General features: G+C 44.5%; 1 protein-coding gene across 1 annotated transcript in view; it reads right to left on the reverse strand.

Annotated features, from left to right (window-relative positions):
* Positions 1-17445: 17445 nt before the first annotated feature.
* Anxa13 (annexin A13) overlaps positions 17446-24166 on the reverse strand; it is a 52087-nt gene continuing 45366 nt past the window's right edge. Inside the window, exons 10-12 of the mRNA XM_076835780.2 lie at positions 23276-23351; positions 19969-20081; positions 17446-17565 (exon numbers count right to left, since the gene is read on the reverse strand). Coding sequence (XP_076691895.2) covers positions 17446-17565; positions 19969-20081; positions 23276-23351 — 309 coding nt within the window. The remainder of the gene's footprint in view (positions 17566-19968; positions 20082-23275; positions 23352-24166) is intronic.

The raw sequence follows: 24166 nt of genomic DNA on the forward strand, positions 1-24166 counted from the left end.
ATAGTTACTTCACTCGCACTTTTGATTTTCCATGAACAATATCTATGTTTTTAAACTTGTCTTCCTCATCTAAGTCATTCTCTCTCTTAAAACATTTTAATGGCTCATCCTTTCCCCTCTGTTCTGAAATACTATGCCAAATCCATCCTTTACACCATTGGTTTATTTTCCCACCAGGGCTAGTTTTTCCCTTTGGTGTTTTGAATGCAGATTTGAAAAATGTCATTGCATTTTCAGTCCCTCTGAAGTAATCCCCTGGTTCATCCACCTCTCGTACTCAGCTTGATTTCTATGCATTTCTACATATTTCACAGGAGGAATGTCTTTTTTTTTTCTTTCTCTTGATGCTGAAGGTATTTTTTTTTCTTTTGGACTTTCCCTTGTTTTTACAATGACGTTCTCTTTCCTTGTCCTGCAGTAGTTTCCCATATGCCACTTTTTTCTTTATTTATTCACCTTTAATGAGAACATTGATCCAGCCCTGGTGACAGTGTTATCCACCCACAGTCCATATCTTTGTAACCCTCACCTTCTCCCTTGGGTGCTATTTGGCTGTCCTTATATCTCCACTTGGAGGGCGCTCCAGGTCCAGGGGCCTAGCAGCCTTCCTGTACTTTGGAGCTGCTGGATTGAGATAAGTTTTTCTTCTATCTTCAATGCATAAAAAACTAAAATCCTCAAGTATGCTACAAATACCCCTCCAACTCTCCCTGTTTTCTCCACAGATTTCAAAACTTTATTTATGCCAACTCCGTTCCACCTTCCAGGATGCTGAAGCTCCCTGGAAAGAATGCTTCCCGCCATCTTCCACACCTTGCCCTGATGCTTGCTTTGAGAGTTGCAGTCTCTGGAAGGATAAGAAAGATTTTGTGCAGTGTGTGTGTGTGTGTGTGTGTGTGTGTGTTTGTGTGTTTAATGCTTTACTCTGGTTGCCTCCCAAAATACTACCCATTGCTGCAGTCTGGCTGGGCACAAAATCAGGAGCCACTCAAGCAGGAACAAACTTTAGTTTTGAAACTGCCACCAATGCCCCGTACGCTCCAGGGAAGATTGCCGACCGACCCACGCGGTGTTCTCCTGGACCCCAACAACAAGTCCCTCCTCTGGAATTCCCTCCTACCGCACTTCCCCAACCAATGGGAACTTTCCAGGAGTCCAGGCCGAGGTAGACAGCAGGAGTCCAATATCCATATGAATGCAGATCTTAACATAATCATATCATCTCAATGGCTTGCTGGCCTTACCTTTCAACCAAAAATGCCATGCATCATATTACTTGGATGTGGCTCTTAGCAACCCATGTATTAGAGAAGAATTGGCCTGTATCAAGATTGGTCTTCTTTGTGTCTCCTAATAGAAGAACAGGAATGTAGCAGAAATGAACTCTTTCTTACTGACTTTTGCAGAATTGAATCTTCTATGAGGAAAAGAATGGATATGTCACACAATATTTCTCTCAGGCCAACCACACTCTCTTTGTCAGGATTCAAATGACTCCCTAATTTTGATACTGGATTATTATCAGTCCTATTTTTCTGGAGTGTGGTCAATGTTCAATATGCCTTGTAAGTGATTTTTATGGGAAGTAGATATTACCAACAACATATCATTTTGAATTAAAATGCTAGCTTTGCATATTGTTAATGAAATTCAGTCCCCAGGTATTCAGGGTCCCTTTCAGGTAGATAAAGGTTTCCCTTGTCCTCTCTTTACTTTCTCCTACAGCTGAATAATCAAGAGTGGGCAAAGGTAAACATGGTTGATTTGGTAACCTCCATTCCTAGGAAAACTTGCCAAAGTCCCCAGGGCTTTGGATAGGAAGTAGGGAGGATCTTCTTGCGCTTTCCATTCCAGTGGGCAGGCCAGGACAGGCCGTGGAGTTTCAGACATGAGCTAGAGGTCGGAGAGTCTGCTATTTAAACTCTTCCTAACACCTAGGCATTGTCAGTTGCCCAGAGGGATTGCACAACATGGGTAGTAATCATAGCAACCAGGAATCTGCTCTTCCACCTGGGAGATGTGCACATTATTCCTATTGTCATCTCCAGAATTTTCTTCAACACAAATACCCAAAGGAGGAACTTCCTCTGATTGTGGTTCTCAAAGTAGAACATTATACACAGGGAGTGGGCGACATGGCCGAGCTTTCCAGCCATCAGTGTTCCTCCAGAAATAATTGTCTAAGAGGAGTAACAAGGATAAAGGGTGATCTTTGCTGAAATTTGGAGCAACAGTGACTCATATTCACTGATTACGAGTATGAAATTATTGAAATGCGCTACCTACCAGCTCTAGTCACAACTCATGTAGTATGTTTGGGGAAATAAACAAAGAACCCAGATCTGCCAGGTCATGAGGTCTCATTCTTCTACCTGAAACTCACCCCCTCCCCAGGTTAGAGTAGGTGATGAGTTGACAATAGTGAGGAGAAAGACACAGGGGAGGAGGGAAAGAGGTGGTTCAGAAGGTGTTATTAAAACGTGACTTATCCCTAGAAGCGATGTTCTGGTCCTGCCATGGGTTGGTTGAGCTGGTTGGGGTCTGAGAAAGGGGCTCCTTGGGCAGGTAAACAGCGGCACCAGAACAGGAATGGTGGTAGAAGTTTCTTGAAGATAAACTCATCACTTTACAGATATGTGGAGGTTGTCTGAGGACTTTTGAAAAACATTTCCCTCTCCCAGTGCCTCATGCAAGGTGCCCAGATGGTCTGATTTAGAAAGAGCAGACCCTGCCTCGCCTCCCTTCTCTCCTCACTATCTCCCCATCTCTGTTCTCCTCTTGCTCAGCCAAATTATTTTTTTTGCTTGCAAAACCTCTATCCTCTTATCTCTTCCATTATATCACTCCTCATGGGGAGTTTCTGTGGACTTGACAGACAAATTCCATTCCTTTCCTCTTCTTTCCTTGGGTGCACCCAGCTTTTCCCCAAGTGGAGTGACTGGATGGAAAGAGCCATTTCTCTAGTTATGGCTCCTGAGTGCCTCTGCCCAAGGGAAGGCAGCTCAAGGGAGAATTAATGGATCGCTCATGGGGAGAGAAGTTCCTTGGGTGAAAGGAGAGAACAGAAAGCCCCACAGACAGAGGCAGCTAGGTGTGCTTCGGTAAATTTGCTTTTTAAACTGTGAGTCAATATCCCATAAGGATTCTTGAAAAATTCTGTATGAGGGTCCAGGATTATCCACTCCAGCTGTCATGAAAGGAAGACAAGCAGCCTTTGAAAAGGCCAGATGCAGTCAAGCACTGCCATTTGCTGGTCGGGTACCTCTCACCGTCTGTGTGTTGAGTGTCCTGAGGGTGCTGTGGGGAAGGGCTTATTAGAAGGTTTTTAATACAGGTTCCAAATATTTATAGGACATACTTATGCCCCCAATTTTCTCATTATCTGAACTTCAACGTTAGTATGTGTTTTGTATTCTTATTTTCTGAATATGGCAGCTTTCCATTCAACATGTGCTAGAGCCAAGGTTTTGCTCAGGGAGCTTGATAAAGGGCAATTCTGGCTCCTCTCCTCCCCTATTTTCACCAAATGGTCAACAGAGACAAAGGGGAAAGAAGGAAGAAGGAAGGAATCATTTAAAATGAATGAACACGTTCTGGCTTTCTACCATCTGCCATTTGTTAGATCTTTTTGACTATTATCAGACGTTCCCTGACGTCACTTCAGTAAAGGACACGGTGATGATCTGATCGTTTGGCTGAATCTTGACCAGAATTTTGACCTTTCTGAAAGGCACAAGGCAAAGCAGAGGGCCCTGAATCCTTGGCTCCCACAACCATGAGTACCATGGTACTCATGGGCCGGGCCACCTCTATTTATTCTTTCATGAGTTTTAGTTTTTTCATTGAAAATCAAGGATGGCAATACTGACCTTCATTCTCCATGAGGCCATGTCATACAGCATGGTGCAGCATCTGATGTCAGACAGACTGGGGTTCAAACCTCGGCTCTACCACTCCCCAGCTGCATGACCTGGGGCAAGATGCCTAATCCATCTGCACTTTGGTTTCCTCATCTATAAAATGGAGATAATGACAGAGCCAAATAGAACGAGGGCTGCGTGGTTTCGAGGCAGGGCTTGCTAATTAATTCTTTCATTCTCACAAGCACTTATTGACAACCTGGAGAACGCCCCCTGCAGACGGCGCTGTTCAGGGGCTATGATGAATACCTGGCTCTGTTCAAGGAGATACTGGGGATACCAAGGGAGCAGAAAACCTGATCTATGCCCTGAAGGACTGATGATCCCACAGGAGGACACTAGTTGTACCAGGTGAAACAACAAGACAATAAAAGCAAGGGCGTGATGATTCACCATGAATCCAGGGAAGTTGCTAGGGAGGCGGGAATAGCAGCAATCATGACTTATGCTTTTATACCCATTCCAATTCACCAGGGGCATCCACTCACGTCTGAGGTGAAGGAGAGAGGGCAGGTTGAGATGGGATGGCCATGGGAAACTCCTTATCAGGGGTGGTTCTTGAAGAAGTAATGGATTTGGATTGGAAAATGGCACCTGTGGTGGGATAAATGCAAAGTGCAAAAGCCGAGAGCCAGTGACACCCAGCATGGCCGGGGAGAGTTGGAGTAGGGCTGCCAGACACGGGGCTGGGGCCCTTGCAACTGTAGTTCCTCTGCTGGCCCCTTACTGCCAAGCTCAGCTCAGTCCAAGCCTTTCTCTGAGCCCTGGAGGCAGTGCGTGGCCCCACCTGCCCCTCTGTGCCCGTTACTCTGTTTTATTTGTTTCATTGCACATTCAGGTTTTGAGATGATTCTATCGATGACATTTTATTGTTTGTTCTATGTCTCCTTTAGGAAAAATTAAAGTTCTATGTGAATAAGAACATTGTGCCCATGGAAGGGCCTCGGTGACTCTTTGTTGGATGAACATATGAGCAGGTAGCCAGAGGTCTCAGAAGCTTAGCCTCAGGAATTGGGATTTTACAGAAAATTGTGAGGGTTTCAATAAAACCTATGCAGGAGAATGTTGTAGGTTTCAGAAGGTGACTTTCTAGTGACAAGAATTCATGAGTCATCTATTCTCCCCTCTTTGATTTAAATTGGCCTGAGGGTAATGGGGATGGCAGGGGGGGTGGTCCCTGGGTGCAGCTGGAGCCTGGTTTTCAGAACCCCCTCAACCTGAAGCTGTGTTAGGGAAGGGGTTCTCACTCTGGCTTCACATGAAAGTTCCTAGGGGTTTAAAAATTCCTAATTCCCAGGCTGCACCCCAGTCCAAGTTCAATAAAACCTGAACCTCTGGGGGTTCTGGCATCGGTGTTCTGTACGCATCCTGGGGGTTTCATGTGCAGCCAAGGTTAGGAACCGTGGTGCTCAGCCCACACACGTCTCCTGGGCACTGTAGGTATGAATCAGCACCTTCTCTTACAGTAAGAGAGGAAGTGAAAACCAATGACTTGTCTTATCTTTTTTGTGGAGACTCTGCCTAAAGGTGAAGGTGGTCAAGGCAGTTCTCCAGTACAATTCTAGCACTGGTGACCTGTCTAGGATCAGCCATACCCAGGGTGTGGCTGTTCCAGCCAGGCCTTGTGTGCCATCCTGATGAAACACTTCTTTGGGGTTTGTGGCTGGCAGCCCCAAGCTGGCCATGTCGATTGATCCAGTCTCCACTTTCTCTGCTCTGTGGCTCCCACATTGCCCGACTTCTATTTTCATACCTTCTTCAATGCTGTGGACCCAGTGTGGCTTAATGTGCAATATTATTTTACATGACCCACAGAAGATGCCAACCTGACATTGCCACTCACATGCCCTCTGTCCTGCTGGCACAGAATGTGGGTCCCTCTAAAGAGGCTATTAAACCTCTGCTCTTCTTGAATCTGCATTTGAAATCTGTTTGGCTGAGTTTCTCCACCCCTCATCTTCTGCATGCAGATGGGCATGTTAATCTTCTTGGGCTGCTTATGCAATGTGACCTCTGATGCAATCGAACACTTGGGCAATTATCTATAGACATGTTTCTAATTGGTTTAATTGAAATAGAATTAGAGCTGCAGAGAGACTTCCTGCCCCTGTTTGGGCTCTCCATACCAAACAAAAGGAGGAATCAGTCTGTTGGTAATTCAGATGGTGGGTGCCCTGGAGCAATTTTGAGACCCATTTTGCTCATTAGCCAAATCTCTCCTTACCCTTTCCCCTAACGTTTGTTTTGGGATGTGATTTTTATGAATCAGGTCCTTATGTTGTTTTGGAAAACATGAGTAAGTACTATAAAAACATTGAATCTCCCTGCTCTTTGGTTATGCTGAGATTTATTTTGCCTGTGGTGGCTAATGGATCAATTATTCATTCATTTAACAAGCATGTGGGATGAGTCATTTGTAAACAAATCTATAGTGAGCCCCTACTATACCTCGGCCACTGTTCTAGGCACCAGGGACACATTGGGGGAGGCAGACAATACAAGAGCAGAACAAACGAACCCATCAATGGAAATAAATGTTTGAAGATAGGTCTACGGGAGGGGAAGTGGATTCCTATCTGGTGGTCAGGGAAGGTGAAGAGGTCAGACGTGTACAGAATAGCTGTGGGCATTGGGGTTGGGAGGCTGAGTGAGATGCAATTCTTGTCCTTATCTAGCTCCCCGTGTACTTGTGGATATGAATGAGGATAATGATGGAGAATGAGGTAGTAGGTTCTGTGATGCAGTTGTATAAAATGAAGCACACAGAGGGACCAACCCACTGCGTGGGGGTGGGAAGGGAAGGCTTGCTTTCTGGGGTCATTCTGCTGAGCTGCCACTGGAAGGAAATGGGGAAGCCAAGAGGTAAAAATGACTGGCTGGTGGAAGGATGAAGGACATTAAGTGTTCATTTGGCCAGTCACTGAGCATTGTTTTACTGAGCATCTGTTATGGGGAGCATTGTTCAGGTGCTAACATTACAGTGGAGACCAATAGAGAAACAAGTCTCTGACCTCCTGGAACTTACACTCTAGTGCTGGGTGGGGCAGGCAACGAATAAGTGAGATAATTTTGAATGCTGACAATCACTGTGAAGATAATACAGGATAAGGATAAAGGGAGAATCCACATGTGTGTGTGTGTGTGTGTGTTTTAGACATTAATGGACCTTTATTTCATTCGTATATTTATATATGGTGCTGAGGATCGAACCCAGGGCTTCACACCTACAAGGCAAGTGCTCTACCACTGAGCTACAACCCCAGCCCTGCCAGGTGTGTTTTGAGGGCAGCGATGGCACTGTTTGACAGGGTGCCCAGTGTGAGCCTTGGAGGAGGAGAGCCATGTGTGGAGGTGGATGGCGGAGTTGCCGGGGAGGAGGGAGTCCTAGGCAGAAGGGACTAGGAGTGCGGAAGTCTTGAGGCAGAAGTGACTGTTACAACTTGGAGCAACAAGAGAAAAGGGGAAAGCAGGCATTCCAGCAGGGGTCAGAGACAAAGCCCTGGGGGAAGCAGGGAGCCTAGTTAAGAATTCATTGTGGGGGTCCATGTAAGAAAGGACGGGCAAGGACTGCCTGGTTACTGTGCAGGTGATGAAAAAGGGAAACGGTAAGGTTTGGAGGAATAGAACTAATACCACGAGGTCCTTGGGGACTGAGGGATGGGAGGAGCCAAAGATGACTCCTAGACATTTGGTTACAGCAACGGAATAGATGGGAGTGAATGGTGAGATGGGGAAGACCAGAAAAGAAACTGGTTTTGCAGGGAAAAATCAAGACTTTTTTATTAGTTGTGTTTAATATGGGATGCTAATTAGGCCAGAGACCAATCTGACCTGTTTTGTGGGTAATCCTTCCAGACTCTCCACCTTAGGTTTGCCTTCTCCTGCCATGGACTGGTTCATGATCTAATTTTAGGGTTGACCACCCAGCACTAAGGATGGAGTGACTTGGTTAGACAATAATAAGACAATAATAAAGCGGGTCACATGAGTTCTGCTTGACATGACTGCAGCCATCTTGAGTCATAACCACTATGATTGCTCCTAAATAACCCTGAATGGTTTTCTGTATAGTTTTCCAACATGATAAATAGATAAAACCATGAGAGGAATATGTGGTGCTTTGCACCTGAACCTGGATCCAGGGATGTACCCAACTTTTCAATATTATCTTATGATAAACCAGGTACATTCCAATTAGGAAGAAGTCAATGTTGTCCCAACCCATAAATATGCCTCACTTTCTGACCCAAATTGCAGTGATCCAACTGGTCCTGCTGCCACCCAGGACCATGCTTCTAACTGTAAGAGTCCCCCAATAAACTGCACTCAGTACAGTCCTGGATCTGCCCGCCTCCCTTCCTTTGGGGAAGGTCCTTGCATGCTAGGACTGGTTTGGTCCAGGACACTGATATGTGGCAAGTTCTCAGCATGGGTCCATCTCTGGTTGAGAGCTTCCAATACTTGATCCCATTTCACCCATGCAAGATCCCACAAGGTGGGCACAGCTCCTCCACTTATTAATGAATTCAATTGCTCTTGCTGTTATTTTTGGTAAGCTCAAAATGGCACCAAATAAGCAGCCTCTAAAGACATCTGTTGGTAGCCTGTTTGCCCTGGAGGTGGTTTTGTTCTTGTTTATAAAAGCACTTTTGCTTTGGATTTTTTAAGTAGGAGAGCTTCTGGAGTGTCATTCAATATTATCTTATGACAAACCAGGTACATTCCAGCTGGGAAGAAGTCACAGATTTCACAGATGAAGAACTGAGTCCCAGAAGGGCATTTGGCTTCCCAAGGAGACACCTGTTATTGGAGCAGTCAGGAGACTCGCCCTGGTCCTTCTCATTCCATGGCCCCTGTTCCTACTTAACCCAAGGAGGGCTGGTATAGGGGAAGTGGGGGACCATGTAGCTCTGCGTAGAGTTTTGACCAGAAGAGAGGCCTGTGGGAGACTCGTGGACAGTCAGTGTTCCAGAAGGAAGAAAGGGTGTGTGTGCAGTGGGAACCCAACAATTACCAGACACATGTGAGGAACAATTTATTTTCAAGCCTAAAGATGAGAATCATTAAAATAAAACATCCATAACTTAGTTTTATTTTTCATATAAAACATTCAAATATATATTGATTTACTAAGAATTTGATTTTCCAAGAAATTTACCATTTTCTTGGAAAATGAAACTTGGATGAGCATTCAGTGTTACTGTTTACTCATTTTTTAAAAAATGTAACCTAGCTTTACCTAATCTTTCCAAAACATTCATTTTGCCTTCCACAGAAATGTCTTTTTAAATATTTAAATTAAATCATTTGGCTACAAATAGATAAGTAGATACAAACAGTTTTGGGCATAAATACAATCTGTTGCAAAGTGCATGATCCACCAGAAGAGAGGAGGCCTCCTACCCAGTCCCCACCAGCTTCCTGCCTTTGGGACATCTGGGGATTGACCAATAGGGCAGGGGAATAGTTCATGCTGATTAGCTTGGCACATAGGTTCCATTAAGAAGCTCCTACTGATTGAAATGCATACAAACAGTATATATTTGTATGTGCCAAGTACTTAAACTGAATGGAATATTTGTGTGGAAATGATTTTGCTTTTCTGATTAAATATTCTGGCTCAACCTTTTCCAAAGACTGGTTCTAATTTGAACTGGTTCAGTAGGATTTTAAAAACAATAACTTTGATTTTGTTTTTAGGACAGTTAAAAAAAATAACTAATACTTGGGTTGGGTTCAGAGTTCAGGCAATTAATGTCATCCACTTCAGCCTGAGTCATCTTATCCTGGTCCATATTACTCTCAGGGAGGAGTAATTCCAAACCAGTGCTTTTCCCATCTCCTTCTAATGCAGTCTAAAAATGCCTCAGGTCCCTTTTGTCCTGAGCTGTCCTTGTCCTAAGCAATCCTGAAGTGCCATTCATTGGGGACCAAAAAATCATTAACAGGAAGAGACTGATACCAAACATCACTGTCTCCTGGTCCTGAGGCTGACAATGGTCAGTACACTATTGCAGAGGCAACCCATAGAAATCAATAACCCTTCTCACTCAAATTCTCTTCAAATAAACAACCCTCCCAGCTGTGGTCTGCCTGCTGGGAGAGGCCCAATCTATCTCTCCTGGGACTGACCAATTTTGGTGGGAGATATTTTGAACTCATTGCAAGTTGGATGCCTCAGGAAGAGAAGGCATCAGTAGTCACAAAGAACTGCTAATGTTTTAAACTACTAGAAGATTCTCTTCAAAGCCAATTCCTTGGGTACCTGTGAGCACAGGTAAAAGGACCATTCAGCCTTGGCCTGCCCTTTCTGACCAGTCTCTGGGCACAAATTTGGCCACCCACAAATAAAGTAGTGCATATCATAACTAAATATGGGAAATAAATGAAATCTATGTGTGTGTGTGTATGTGCATATTTAGGTCTGTATATGTGTTGCTATGGTTTGGATGTAGTTTATCCTCCAGAGACTGGTGTGTTAGAAGCTTGGGTTCCCACTGTGGCTGTGTTGAGTTGTGCAACTTTCAAGAGATGGGGCTTAGAGGAAGGTGGTTAGGTCATAGGGACAGTGCCCTAGGGAGATTAAGGCTCTTCTCAAGGGAGTTCTAGTTCCCATGGGAAGTCCCAAGAGACCAGGTTACTGTGGGCAAGCCGCATCTCCCTTGAACCGCTCTTGCTTCCTGGTTCATTCACATGCCCCTTCTGCACCTTACTGGCTCCCTTTCCACTTCTCCACCACGTTGTTATGCAGCCATGAGGCCATTGGCAGGGGTCAACAGACAGCACTGCCTGATCTTGGACTTCAGCCTCCAAAACATAGAGCTAAATAAACCTTGAAAAAAATTCTGCCATCCAGAACCTTATCTGAAATGTTTGGGGCCAGAAGTACTTTGGCTTTTAGATTTGTTTAAATTTTGGAATATTTGCACAAACATAATGAGATCATGTTGATGCTCCAAAAGTTTTGGATTTTGGAGCATTTCAGATTTTGGTTTTTCAGATTAGGAATGCTCATTCTATATAGAAATGATTTTAGATGTGTATATATACCTGGTCAGTAATTACACTTACAGTTCCTATTTCTGTCTACTGAGTGGGCCTTGAGCAAGGTCATCCCCAGCAGCAACAAGTATACCTGGGGCCCAAAGGGTGGTGTACAATTAAAAAAAAAAAATTCCGACATCCACAATGGGAGTACAATCAGATGATTTTATTTGTATTTTCCAATAAAAGGACCATTTTCCAATAAAGATGGCTGGTTTTAGGGCTGAGGAAAGATATGCAAGATGAGTCGAGAGCATCCTATAGTGCAGAAATTAAAGGAAATCTCAAAAGTGAAATGAGAGGATAGTCAAAGGAACACAGGAGCCAACTGCAAAAGCTCCTAAAAGAAAAAACTGGAGCGGGTCATAGTGCCACATGCCTGTAATCCCAGCAGCTCGGGAGGCTGAGGCAGGAGGATCGAGAGTTCAAAGCCAGCCTCAGCAAAAGCAAGTTGCTAAGCAACTCAGTGAGATTCTAGGTGTGTGTGTGTGTATGTGCATATTTAGGTCTGTATATGTGCTGCTGTGGTTTGGATGTAGTTTATCCCCCAGAGACTGGTGTTTTAGAAGCTTGAGTTCCCACTGTGGCTGTGTTGAGTTGTGTAACTTTCAAGAGATGGGGCTTAGAGGAAGGTGGTTAGGTCATAGGTCTCTAAATAAATTACAAAATAGGGCTGGGGATGTGGCTCAGTGGGCGAGTACCCCTGAGTGAAAATTTTGAGCAACAAAATAAATAATGTAGTATTGGATTATAACTCAAAATACAAAATAAACGTAAGTCTCTACTGAAATCAATGAATTATTAAATATGTAAATGATATGATTGAACCAACAAATCTCTTGTAGAGGAGAGTCCTGTTTTGCTCACGTTTTTTGCTGCAGATTTTGGGTTTTCCAGATTAGGTATGCTCATTCTATATAGAAATGATTTTAGATGTATATATATCTAAAAGATCCAACCAGCACAATTATAGAGGAGGAAGAGTTTATTTGAGGGCTCATGGTTTTTGAGGCCTTACTCCATAGAATGCTGAATATCATGGCGGGAGAGGTGGCAGAGGGAAGCAGCTCACGTCCCAGTGATCAGAAAGCAGAGAGTCTCCACTCACCAGATCCAAATATATACCCCAAAGCCACACCCCAATTCCCATCTCCTCCAGCCACACCCTACCACTTCAGTTAATACTATCAGGGATTAATTAACTGATTAGGCTAAGGCTCTAACCCAATCGTTTCTCCTTCTGGCATTGTCTCACACGTGAACTTTGGGGAGGCACCACATCTAAACCATAAAATTCTGCCCCTGGCCTCCCAAAGCTCACACTCATGTGACAATGCAAAATATATTTAGTCCATTCCCAAAAGTCCCCAGAGCCCCAACAGTTCTGAGATTGCTCAAAGTTCAAATGCAAAGTCTTCTCTGAGGTTCAAGGCAATTTTGCATTGTGAGCTCCTGTAAAATTAAAAGCATTTTACAAGTATCCAATGTATAATGGTACAGAGTAAACATTTCCATTCACAAAATAAGGGGCATAGGAAGAAAGAATAGGACCAAAGAAAGACCAAAATCCAGCTGGGCAAACAGGTCCTGTAGCTCCATGTCCGGCATCTGGTTCACATGGCATTGTGATATTCTCTCCAAAGGGCTTGTGTAAATCCCAAATAATTTATATAGATACTCCCCATTCAAGGAGATGGAGGTACCTCCCCACCCCTCAGGTGTGGGTGCGCAGGAGGTCTTTCTTCCAATGAGTACAGCATAGAAAAGAGGAACAACAACGGAACAATAAAGTGGTGTTGCTGTCATAGTAGGACGCCCTGACAAACACCACCTGGGCCAGATGATCCAAGGTGAGTCAACAAAGGAATGTCATGTTAACAGCGTGCACCCTGGATACGATGTCCTGGGAATAGCATTTTGGCTCTGGGATCCCCCTTCCTCAAAGCCTTAACTCTGAGGAAAATAACGGAAAAGACCAAAACTGATAGGACATTCTACAAAATACCTGACTGGTACTGCTCAAAACTGCCAAGGTCACAAAAAAAAAAATCTGAGCAATGGTCATGGCTAAGAGGAGCCTAGAGAGACACAGTGATTGAATGTGAAGTGGTGTCCAGGTTGGAACCTGGGTCAGAAATAGGACACAATGATCATGTGCCAATGCTAATTTGTCAATTAGGATAAATGCCCCATACTAATGTGAGTGATATGGGGAACTGGGAGTGGGGTATTTACAAATTCTAAGGTTTTTGCAACTTTTCTGTAAATCTAAAATCTATTACAAATAAAATAAAATGAGCAATTTATTCTCACCCTCTCCCTGACCTTATGTCTCCCTTCATCCTGGTCTGCACCCTGTGCCCTGGTTGTTAGAGAGATGGTGGTGACGCTGGCCATGCTGATGTCGCTCTGTACTCAACCTGTGAGCTCTCAGTTGTGGACACAGAGAGCTGAAGTCCATTTCTGGGTTTTCTGGTGCCTGAATCTCTCGGCTTATCTAGTTTCTAGGGCTTATCTGAGGCATTCTTCTGGCTGTGTGTGGCTTGGGACATAGTCTGTGGCCTGGGGTGGGGGGTGGGGGGGAGGGGGTCCTGTGCATTAATCTGTTACAGCTGTAGGAGCCAGGCTCCTCCTGGCCAGGTGAGGATGGGGGCATCTCACAGGGGCTGTCACACCCAACTGCAATCAGAGTGATGTCCAGTGGGAGCCTTGTCATGCTCTGCCTCCTTGGGCTTCCCCACCAATGATCATCTTTGTGTGGCAAAAACCCCATGTCATCTTCTGGACCATTATTTGCATCTACTTTTCCTTTTTTCCCCCTTTCATAACTTCTGCTTTATTGTCTGCTTATTTTGTTTTAAAATAATACATTTTTAATTGTTTATTTTTAGTTATAGATAACATTAGGATTCATTTGGACCTAATGAAAAAATAATAATTTAACAGTACTGGTTGAAAAAAAAAGATTGTAGTTCCCACTAAGGAGGATGGAGGGGATACTAAGAGGAAGACAGTATAAAGAGGTTGTTGGGATAGTATTGTATTCTGTTTCTTGATATAAGCAGCAGACACATGTATTCTCTTTATGGTAATTCAAGGATTTATATAATTTTGATATTTGTTCTTTCATTTTGAGCAATAAGATCAAATTTGTTTTTTAAAAATCAATTTAAAATTTAAAAAATACAACCAGAGATATGAAAAATTGTGTTGTATATGTGTAATAAGAATTGTAATGCATTCCGCTGTTATTTATTTTTTAAAAATCAATTAAAATTTTTTTAAAAGGATCAAATTTGTTAAATAAAAGATCGTGAGGAAGAGCAGAAAGGAGGGATTTAAAAGGGAAGTAGGGTGCACTTAGTAGTAATTGGCATGTTAATTTTGTTGATTGTGGTGCTGGTTTCATGGATGTGCACATGTCAAAAGATAAAAGTGTACACCTTAGATATATTCAGGTTGGTATATGTCAATTAAACTCCATACAGCTATTTAAAAAAAAAGTGGGTTGCATGTAAAGCTGAGGCAAGAAAAGAAACAGAGTTTTAAATCAATAAACTAAAACCAGGACTAAGAATTTGTTAGCTCCTCATACTTTTCCTTCTTAATCTTCACTTCTCAACACTCCTAAGAACGATCGACAAAGACTGATTGCATGGTATTATGGGATGCCTAGAGAGTCAGAACCTAAAATCCGTAGAAGAAACTGGTCACAGGCATCTTGCTGGAGGAAGCGGCTCTCAGTGGCCTCTCTAGGTAAAACAGGTGGTGCGCAACGCCAGCCAGTTGGTACCAGCCCAGCGGGCAGCTATGTGCAGATTAGCAGAAGGCGCCCCCTCTAGGAAGCTGCGGCCCTGCAGACTCCGTGGGAGAGAGCTAGGGCTGAATTTCAGGCCCCAAATGTCTCCTCAACCAGGCAGTCTTGTGCAGTAGACAACCTATACGAGAGGTCATTGTGACCCTAAAACATACTGTGGGTAGCACAGGCCCTAGGGTCAGAAACACTTAGAGCTGAATTCTAGCCCTAACCCTTCCCTTGGGTAACCTTGAGCAAATGACCTTGCTGCACAGTCTCACTTGGCCCATTTCTTCCCCCATGAAACTCCTTTTCTCTTCTGCTTGTGTCATGGCCTCCAACAATCTCAAATTGTGTCTGTTTTAACAAATCTCTTTCCATTGGCTTGCTTTTCTGTTCTTACCATGAGCTCAGATCCTAAGAATGGGGTTCTTTGTTCCTGTTTTTAAAAGTAAAGATCACCTTTGGCAATAAATGAATGAGAGTATGTTTTGTCACTGAACTTGGCTCTAAAAAAATAGCCTTTTATGAGTAAAAGCTTACAATGGTTCCAATGACCATTGGGTAGATAAGGCACCAACATGAACAGAACCTCTTAATCTCTCAGTCACTGTTTCATAGCTGCTAAAATGACACACCATGATATGACATCTGTTCTTAGACTGTTTGGGCGAATTTGCTTTTCTGTTATCCACACCACCACAGTGATTTCCCGAGGCCCGGATCTGATCACCATCCTCATTTTCTTAGACTTCTCTACTGATTGCCACTGTCCAAAAGACCCAGCCCATGCTTGGCAGGTAGAACCATTGCTGATGGGATCCAATGATGTCTTCAGCAGGCTTCTTGCTGGGCCCCCCACCCCAGTCCATCCCTTCTTTCACTACATATATGCTCCAGAAGAATGGAGTCCATTTTTTTCCTGAGCATATCCTGCCCATTCATGCTTTGGAGACTTTGCTCGTGACTTTCTTCCTTTATTTCTCTGAAGAGCTTCTGTGCATTTTTCAAAACCCAACACAAATGTGTCTGTGTGAAACCTTCTCCAGATCCCCCATGCAGAGCTGTGTGCTTATGGGTAAAGCCCCTTTTCTACTCTTCTTAAAGCACATGGAGCATTGTGTTGACCAATGGAGATATCTGTCTCCCTTACTGTCTTGAGAATGAATTGCCCAAGGTGTACACTGTGTTGTACTTACCTTTGTGTCCCCAGTGATTGGCAGATAGCAGGGAATTAAGCAGATGAATGAATACAGACCTATTACCATGTGCTTCAATTACTTTTCCAAAAAAGTAGCCACTGTTAATAGTGTGATTTTTTCAAGTCAATCAATCTGAGATTCAAATCTCTTTTTTGGGTACAGGGGATTAAATTCAGGGGCATTCGACCACTGAGCCACATCCCCAAGCCCTATTTTGTATTTTATTAAGAGATATGACTGAATTGCTCAGTGCCTCACTTTTGCTGAGGCTGGCTTTGAATTTGTGATCCTCCTGTCTCAGCCTCCCAAGTTGCTGGGATTGCAGACTGTGCCACTGTGCCTGGCTCAAATCTTAATTCTATTGTGTACAAATGAATTTAGCCAGGGTTCTTAATGTCTCTGTTTCCTCCACTGATAAATGCGAGTGATATTAACTTCATAGAGCTGTGGGAAGGACTATGTATAAAATTATGCTGTTGAGCAGTGCCAGGCACAAATACTTATCTAATGAGTGTAACTGTAATTATGGAACCAAAGTGCCCAGGTTCTCTTGACAGGTCCCTCTGTGTCTAACTCCATGTGACTATGAGACCAACACCTTGCAACAGAGATCCTATTGGTGCAGAACTTGAGAGGCAGGTTATGGGCCTTGGCCTTATTGGCACGTTGCTTAGCTTAATGGTGTTCAAAGATCCGAAGGAAGACTGATGAGTCAAACGTCTCAGAATGAGAAAACCCAGTTAAACCAGGCAGAGATTAGAGCAGTTTACCCCTACTTGCAGGTCACATGGGCAGGTCACTGTTTCCTTGCTGCCAGCCTTGATCCCTGTCCTTGGTGATTGTTAATAGATGTAGTTGTGCATTTTCCCAAATGTGTTTGCATTTCACTAGTCCTATAATTTCCAGGACAAGAGCCCAAACTACTCAAGCCAGTTTGGAAAAGCAACTGACTAGGCATAATCCACAACTTTAATTAACATTGAGGCTTTGAAATTGAGCACTCAGAAGGAAAAATTAACAAATTGGTTAAATTTGTCTTCCCTGTACTATAACCATTCAGTCTTTACTGGAACCATATACACTCCCACATTCTTGTGTGATAGTATTCTTAACATTTTATTACAAATGCATAGGGTTTTTTATATTTTATTATTATTATTATTATTATTATTATTATTATTATTATTATTATCAACTGCTGATTTTATTTGTGCTTGGAAAGCTTTCGGTTACCATGTTAAAGGAAGGTTAGGGGGCAACCTAGATACAGGCTAAGCCAGCATTCAAGGTGACCCGTCCAAGTGTCTTGAGGCTGTTGCTCTTAATGTAAATAGCTTTGGCCTTTCAGCTGCTTAAGATGCCAAGAAAACAAACCAGGACTTGAGGGGTTTTGGTGCCACGGTCCGGTTTTCAAGCTTGATTCGGAATGTGCTCTTGATAAAGGCAGTTTCTTCCTGTGTTCCTCCTATCGCTCTGACTTGGTTCAGAGCAAGAGGGCCAGCAGCAATTTCTGGAAATCCCCAGAGGTGTCCGAGCGAACCATGTCAGAGAGAGACTTCTGATACTTCTCCTGGAACTTGGCCTTTATGCCCTGTAGGTCCACCTGTAGGAAAGATAATGGAAGGGGGACCCCAGCATTGATAGTATGTTCCCCATGAACAGTCAGCTAAGCCCTCACACTCATTTGCCTTAAACAGCCTTTAGGGGTAGGGCTGTCATCATTTCCATTTTGTGGATGGGAGAAGGGAAGCTGAGTTCAGTTCCCCAGAGGTGTCTGCATGTAGTTGTATGAGCTATTGAAACTGTATTGATGGAATCCAAAACCTGAACGTCAGAATGATCTTTATGTGTTACAAATTAGAATTTTTATTTTTGAGTTTTCTTTCAAGTTATTTGTGTTCGGATTTAGAAATGAATCATTCTTGGATATCAGGATTGTTCAAAAACAGGTGATGGGCCCCACTCAGGTGATAGGTCAGAGTTTGCTAACCCTTGGTAGAAGACAAAGGAAATTATAATGGAAACCTCAGATGAAGCATTTTTTTTCCCCCTTATGCTCTGGATAAGCACAGATATTAAACCTGTCAATAAAATTCAAATCATTTGTAGGACTAGTTTAAAGCTTAAAAACCTGGGTGCTATGGATGAGGGTAAACCTCAGGAGAAAAACAGCCAAGAAGATCACTCTGCTAAGGGCTCCTTCCAGCTCAGAGGCAGGTAACTTGCATCAGAAAAGATATAATTCCAGATTGAAGAAAATGACTCTCATAAAAGAAACAAAGAGCCCTCTGTAACCAGGAGTATTTTTTCTTTTCTTTTTGGTTTAGACTCTGCCTTGCACTGCGGACCTAGAAACCGTGGCTCAGGTATCAGATTCTTTATTCTCCTGCCCCAGTTAGAGGGCTGAACTGAGAGAGAGAAGGTGGGGGAGTGAGGGATTGTTTGAAGTGGACACTGAGCAGGAGGAGAGGGACTGTTAGAGGCAGATGGCGTGTGTCCCCTGCTCCCCTGCCTGGCTCCTTACTTAGTGCTGGTGGAGGGGTAACAAGGTGTGGGTCAGGATGCGGGCTCAGTGGGCCTCTGTTGTGGTTGTGAGGGATTAAAGGATCTGGCTAAACTCTAAGTGGCCAGGAGAAACTGTCTACCCAGGACACTGGTCAATACCGAGAGGGGACAGAGCATTCTGGAACTGAACATTCCATGATCTCGGTCAGGGTGAACATGGAGCCCTGGACAGGCACTCTGGATGGATCCAGTCCCCCTAGAGCTCTTTCAGAACCTTGGGTCTGTTCTGTTGTGAACCTCGAGACCTCTGGTGTCTTGGGCTGGGAGATGCATTGCTAAGAGCCAGACAGCCAGAGCTGGAAGTCTTCTGGAGAGGACAGAGGAGAGACTCCAGGAGAGCGGCAGAGAGGCTGAAAGGAAGAGAGGGAGGAGAGAGAAGCAGACTTAGAAAAAAAGACAAGTCATGGAGGAGGAGGGAGAGAGGGGGAGGAGATATTCCAGGAATAGAAAGAAAAACGAAAGAACTGTCTTACTGCGAAGTTTTATTTAAAACCAGCGTCAGATGTTAAGTATTTGTCAAAAGGCGTGGATCAAGATTTGGCCTGGCACTTCTCCCTCTCCCTTTGTCAATTTTTAGGGGGAAGATGTCTGTGGTTTTCACCTGCTTTGTTCTCCTTCATCCTCCAGGGCTGCCCCTGCAGAGAATGCCCTTTCCCCTTGACGTCACACCCTTTCTATCTGTGACCTGAGGTCCTGAAGCGTTAGCTCGGCATCTTGGCAGCTGCTCCCAACCTTTTGGCAATTCATTCCCTTTTCTTTCTTAGACACGTACATTCTTTGACAGGGGACAAAAATTGGTCCTTAAAGGGTAAAAAGGACCCTTAATCTTTTAATGTATAAAGGTGCATTGCTATTCCTGGAAATAAATAATTCAAACGGCACATAAATGGATCAACAATAGTGTCTGAGGTTTTAAAAAACATTTGGTGGGTGAGGGGAGGTTGCCAATTAGGAAAAATAAGTGTGTGAACCGGATCCTTAGGGGGACAACAAGGAAAAGGTTGAGAAGTACTCTTAGGCTAAAGTGTTCCTTGTGCAAAAATCGTGCTTCTATGGTGTGTTCAATTTAAAAAGGGCTTGCTGAGGAACTGGGGAGTCATTTACTTATTGTCTCTGTGGCCGGGCAACCTCCTTCAGTGTCCCTGTTTTGGCTTCCTTAAAATGGAGCTGGGCGTAGCTTCTGTAAGTTCCCCTCCACACAGTACCACGAAGTCTCCAGAGCCACAGAGGACAAAAATAGAAGCAACTATCATTATTGTATTTTTATAAAAAGAAACAGATTGAAGCAGAGCACAGTCTTCTACAAATTCTGGGAAGGCAGGGACCATCTCTGTTTTGCTTTTCCTGTAAATAGGTCCTTAATGAAAACTACTTGTCCATGACATCAGTCGTGGGCAAAAGAGAAGGTGCAGCTGCCTCTTTGGAGTGGAGTGTGTCTTACCTTATCCCTGGTCACCAAGATGCGGATTAACGTTTCCTCATCGGTCCCTGCACCTTTCATGGACTTATACAGACAGTCGGCCAAATAGCCATCCAGGTCCTGAGCGCATCTCACTGGGCAGGATGAGAAAAGGATAGGGGTGGTGTTCACAATTTGATGGATAACATGGAGACCCTACCAGGGCCCGGAGTGGCCCAGAGTGGCCCCTGGCAACCCTTGGAGCTGACTGACCCCTGAGACAGAAGTTTGGAAGAAGCTGATGTCACATTGCTTTGGAATGAGATCTGGAAGATTCCCCAGGTCAAGATACCAGGGCCTTCAACCAGAGCCAGGTCAAAAGCACTTCAGCAGAATAAGAGCACGTCCTGCTTCCTGAAGGCCCTCTGGGGGCGGGCGTCATCCTCAGGTTTGTCCTGTGGGGTGCACGGGTCTCACCTGCAGAAATTACTGTTCCTATCTCAGGGAAATCCCTGGTGCTGGAGCAGGACTCTGAGGGCAACACAGGTGGGCCAGCAACCTCGTGTAATAAAAATCCGTAATCTCGCAGGTTGACCCCTCAGGTCTGTGGGCTGCTTTCCTGTGCTCAACCACCTTTAGAAGCCTTGTCTCTGAACCTTCTCCAGGCTCCCCATGACTTTCTCAGCCAGTGACCTGGATGTAGGCTTGGTAAGATGATTGGTCGCCTTCCCAGGGTGCTGCTCGGTGCTCTTTCTGACCTCCCCTTGCCTGCCAGCTTTGCTCCATCCACAGATGAATGGAGTGTGGTTTCTAAGCATCAGCTGGGCGACAGGGTGCCTCTCTATTCCTGGGCTAAATCACCATTTCCCTTCCTCCTCCAGCTCATATGCATCTGTCATGACTAATGCTTAAGAGCAATAAGCTATTTACTCTTGGGGTTGTTAACATTTCTCTAGATTAATTTTTTGATGTTAGTATGAATAATAAGTTCCACATACATGTGGACCATGCAAGCTTAATATGGCCTGGAGTGGGGCTCTTGTTTTCCAGGTCAGTATCTGTGTGGCTGATGCTTCTGAGCAAGGGAGGGGGAGCAGGATTACGGAAGGAGAGCCTAGGGGTGTGTGTGTGTGGGGGGAGTGTCGGTCTCCTTTTATAGGCCACATGTCAGCCTCCAGAGTTTTAGTGGAAAAGAAAAGCCCAACCCAGATGTCTGGTCTCTTTACCCCAAGAACAATCCAAAAGCCCCTGGGTGGTTGTTGGTGGAAACCTGTATACTGCTTTGAAGAGCAGCGTATTTGAGACTCACTGTGGTCCCCAGGCAATTGGAGCTATTGACAGACCAACTTTTCCTCTCTAGGCAGCATGAATGGATCTGAACCATCGTGGGCCCAGAGTCAGGGTGCTCTGTACCTACTCAGGGTCTTCTTCCTTCACATTCCTTCTTCCCAATAGATTGGGAAGAAAACTTTCACCATCTTTAGTGCAGATAATCTGTGTCTGGGAAGTAGCTTATGCTGTTGGCAGCAGGAGGAATCTTTCAGCGGGATACAAGGGAAGCATGGGGTCAAGTTGCTCAGTGAGTGGAAGGATGGACAGCCGACTCTTCATGCTGTGCTGTACCTCACTCAAAGAGCAGGGGACACAAGATGAGCTGTGGGGAGCTTATAAGTGTGGCCTCTTGGGCTCCATTCCATTCCAGGTTTCTCCACGGGAAACCTGAAAGGGGCCCAGGAAACTGTTGTAACAGGAGATTCTGAGGCAGGTGATCCTTGGGCCCCATGGTCATGGTGGAGTCACTTGGGTAGAGCCCCTGTTTTTAGATTGTAGTCATAAGCTTGTGTTTCTAGGAGTTAGGTGGGGGCAGGGTGAGGAATGTCTAGAAACTAGAGTTGTGAAGTCATGTTCTATTATTTGTGTGGTTTATTCTCAAGGTCTTTTCTAATTATTTTTGCTTTTCTACTGAATATCTCAACTCCTGTAGTTCCTGGCTCCCAATTCCCGGGATTAGCTTTTCCCTCCTCTATACTCTCCTTGTTCTGATTGTTAATTGTTCATTTCTTTACTGTAGCCCAATCTGTTGACTTGGATATTAAATTCCATAAGAGCAAGAACTGGGTCTTATTTGTCTTTGATCCCTGTACCTAGTACAACCCCTGTACTCAGGTTGGTGTTGAGTAGATGTTAAAACATTGACTGGTTGCAGGAACACCCTCTGACAGCACTCTGCTATTTTTCTGGCCTTAGAGCCCCTGAAATAGAGACTCCATCTGCAAAGGCTTCCATCTGCTTAGGAGACTCTTCCTTAAAGCCCTAAGGACAATCGTCCACACTAGGGCTCCTGTGTCCATGTGATCATGAATAATACTGGAAACATTTAGGCCTCTGCACATCACAGTAGAGGTCCTGCTAATTGAAGGCAAAATGAGCATGGATGGGGGAAAAAAACTCCCCAATTGTTGACATTGTTTAAAAAAAATAATCTCAAGAAAAGTTTGGCAACTGGAGCACATTTTTGAGCTTCCAGGACTGCTTGTTTCGTTCTTCCTCTTCTGGGGATGTGTCTCTCCATTCTTCATGCCATTTGGGTTGGTGCCCTGGACTCCTCGCCACAGCAGTGTGGACAATGGACAATGCCTTCATTCCAGTGCTTGCAGAAAGAAAAAGGGAGCCTGCCAGACACGGCCCTGTGCCCATCTCTCTGCTATTTCCTGTCTTTGGGCAACACCTGGAGAGAAGGTCCTGGGGTTTGCTTGGCATAGCCAAGATCTTGTCTCCCTCCCCTCCCTTTCTAAACAGAACTCATTCTTTGAATGTTGAAGGGCATCAAATGGAAAGGAAACCCTCCAGCCATGGGGCATGTGTAAAAACTTGTCTCGATACTAAACTAGGTATTCTTGAGTATGTGTCATTTGAGCCCCCCATACTGCCACCTGAGACTAGATCATGATCCAGGGCTGCTGACAAATGCTCTTTAGGACTCCCTACCCTGGTAGGACTGCAGTGGACATTCTGGTGCACAATGAGATGTCTTCTTCAGGGCTGAGGCATGCATTCCAGGGGTTGCTTATTGACTGCTCACATCTGGTGCCCTCTGCAGAAATTGCTGACTTTCCCAAGGTTGCAAAGGTCCCACTACAGTTTGACATGGTGTGCAGAAATCTGGCCCCCTTGTTCCAATGTGACCATCCCCATTTCAGAGCTCCCTGCGGGACAGACACGGCATCATCTAAGCCAGATGCTGCTTAGGTATGTCATTCCTGAAATCCTCCTGCATGCAGAACTCAGTCTCCCAGGCCAGCTTCAGAAAGCCTCACTTAGGACAGGGACCCTCCTAACTTTACTTTACCCAGGGTTAAGTAGGCCTTCTGCAAGTCTCCTGATGTTTCTTCTTTAATAGATTCTTCTATGTCTTTGCCGATGAGCTGGAGAGACAAGCAAAGTCTGGCTGGTTATTCTAGAATTTGCTTTTGGCCCTGGAGTTCTTGGGTCTTTTCTCTAAATGACATGCTAAACTCTCCCAGATTTAGTGCCTCAGCTGTAGGGAGCTCCTGTCCTGGCTCTTGCTCTTCAGGGTGGGGGTGGCTGCCCCTTATTTGAGAGGAGCTCTTACTGCTAAGGAGTTAGTTCAGAGGGGACCCATACTGGACCCACACCGTAACACTCTACAGTATTTTAATTTCCAATGTATTTCTCATCTTTTCCAGTTACCAGGAGACGGTGGTATAATAATCTGACCTGCATCTCCCTTGTCTCCTTGTCCTGGAACTGGGAGTCAGTCACTTATAGCTTGGGTGGAATAAGTGGAGGCCGTGAAGTTCATGATGGGGACATGATCTAATGTTCCTGACAGAGCGGGGTTGACCACATCAGAACGCCACTTTCCTTAGCTCTGGGGTGACTGCAGATGATCTTATATTCACCACTGGTCTGCATGTCACTCTGCACAGCATTGCACATTAGGTTTCTTTCCAAATATTTACAGAAGCTAAAGTTAGAGTAAATTGTGACTCTCCTTAACACAAATACAGCCTGGGCCAAGCTCAGGGCAGGCAAATAGAAAGGAGAGCTCTTTGCAGGGTTTGAGCACTTTGCCTTTTTCTTAGAAATGGTCTTTTCAGGATATGGCACAATTGATCCTATAAATACTTGGGACCTTTGAGTACATACTAGTGGAGCTGATGGTTTGTATTATGGAAACAAGGGTAAACAAAATATTCTTTGAGATGCAAGCACAATA

The sequence above is a fragment of the Callospermophilus lateralis genome, chromosome 16, assembly GCF_048772815.1.
Source record: "Callospermophilus lateralis isolate mCalLat2 chromosome 16, mCalLat2.hap1, whole genome shotgun sequence".
Classification (NCBI taxonomy): domain Eukaryota; kingdom Metazoa; phylum Chordata; class Mammalia; order Rodentia; family Sciuridae; genus Callospermophilus; species Callospermophilus lateralis.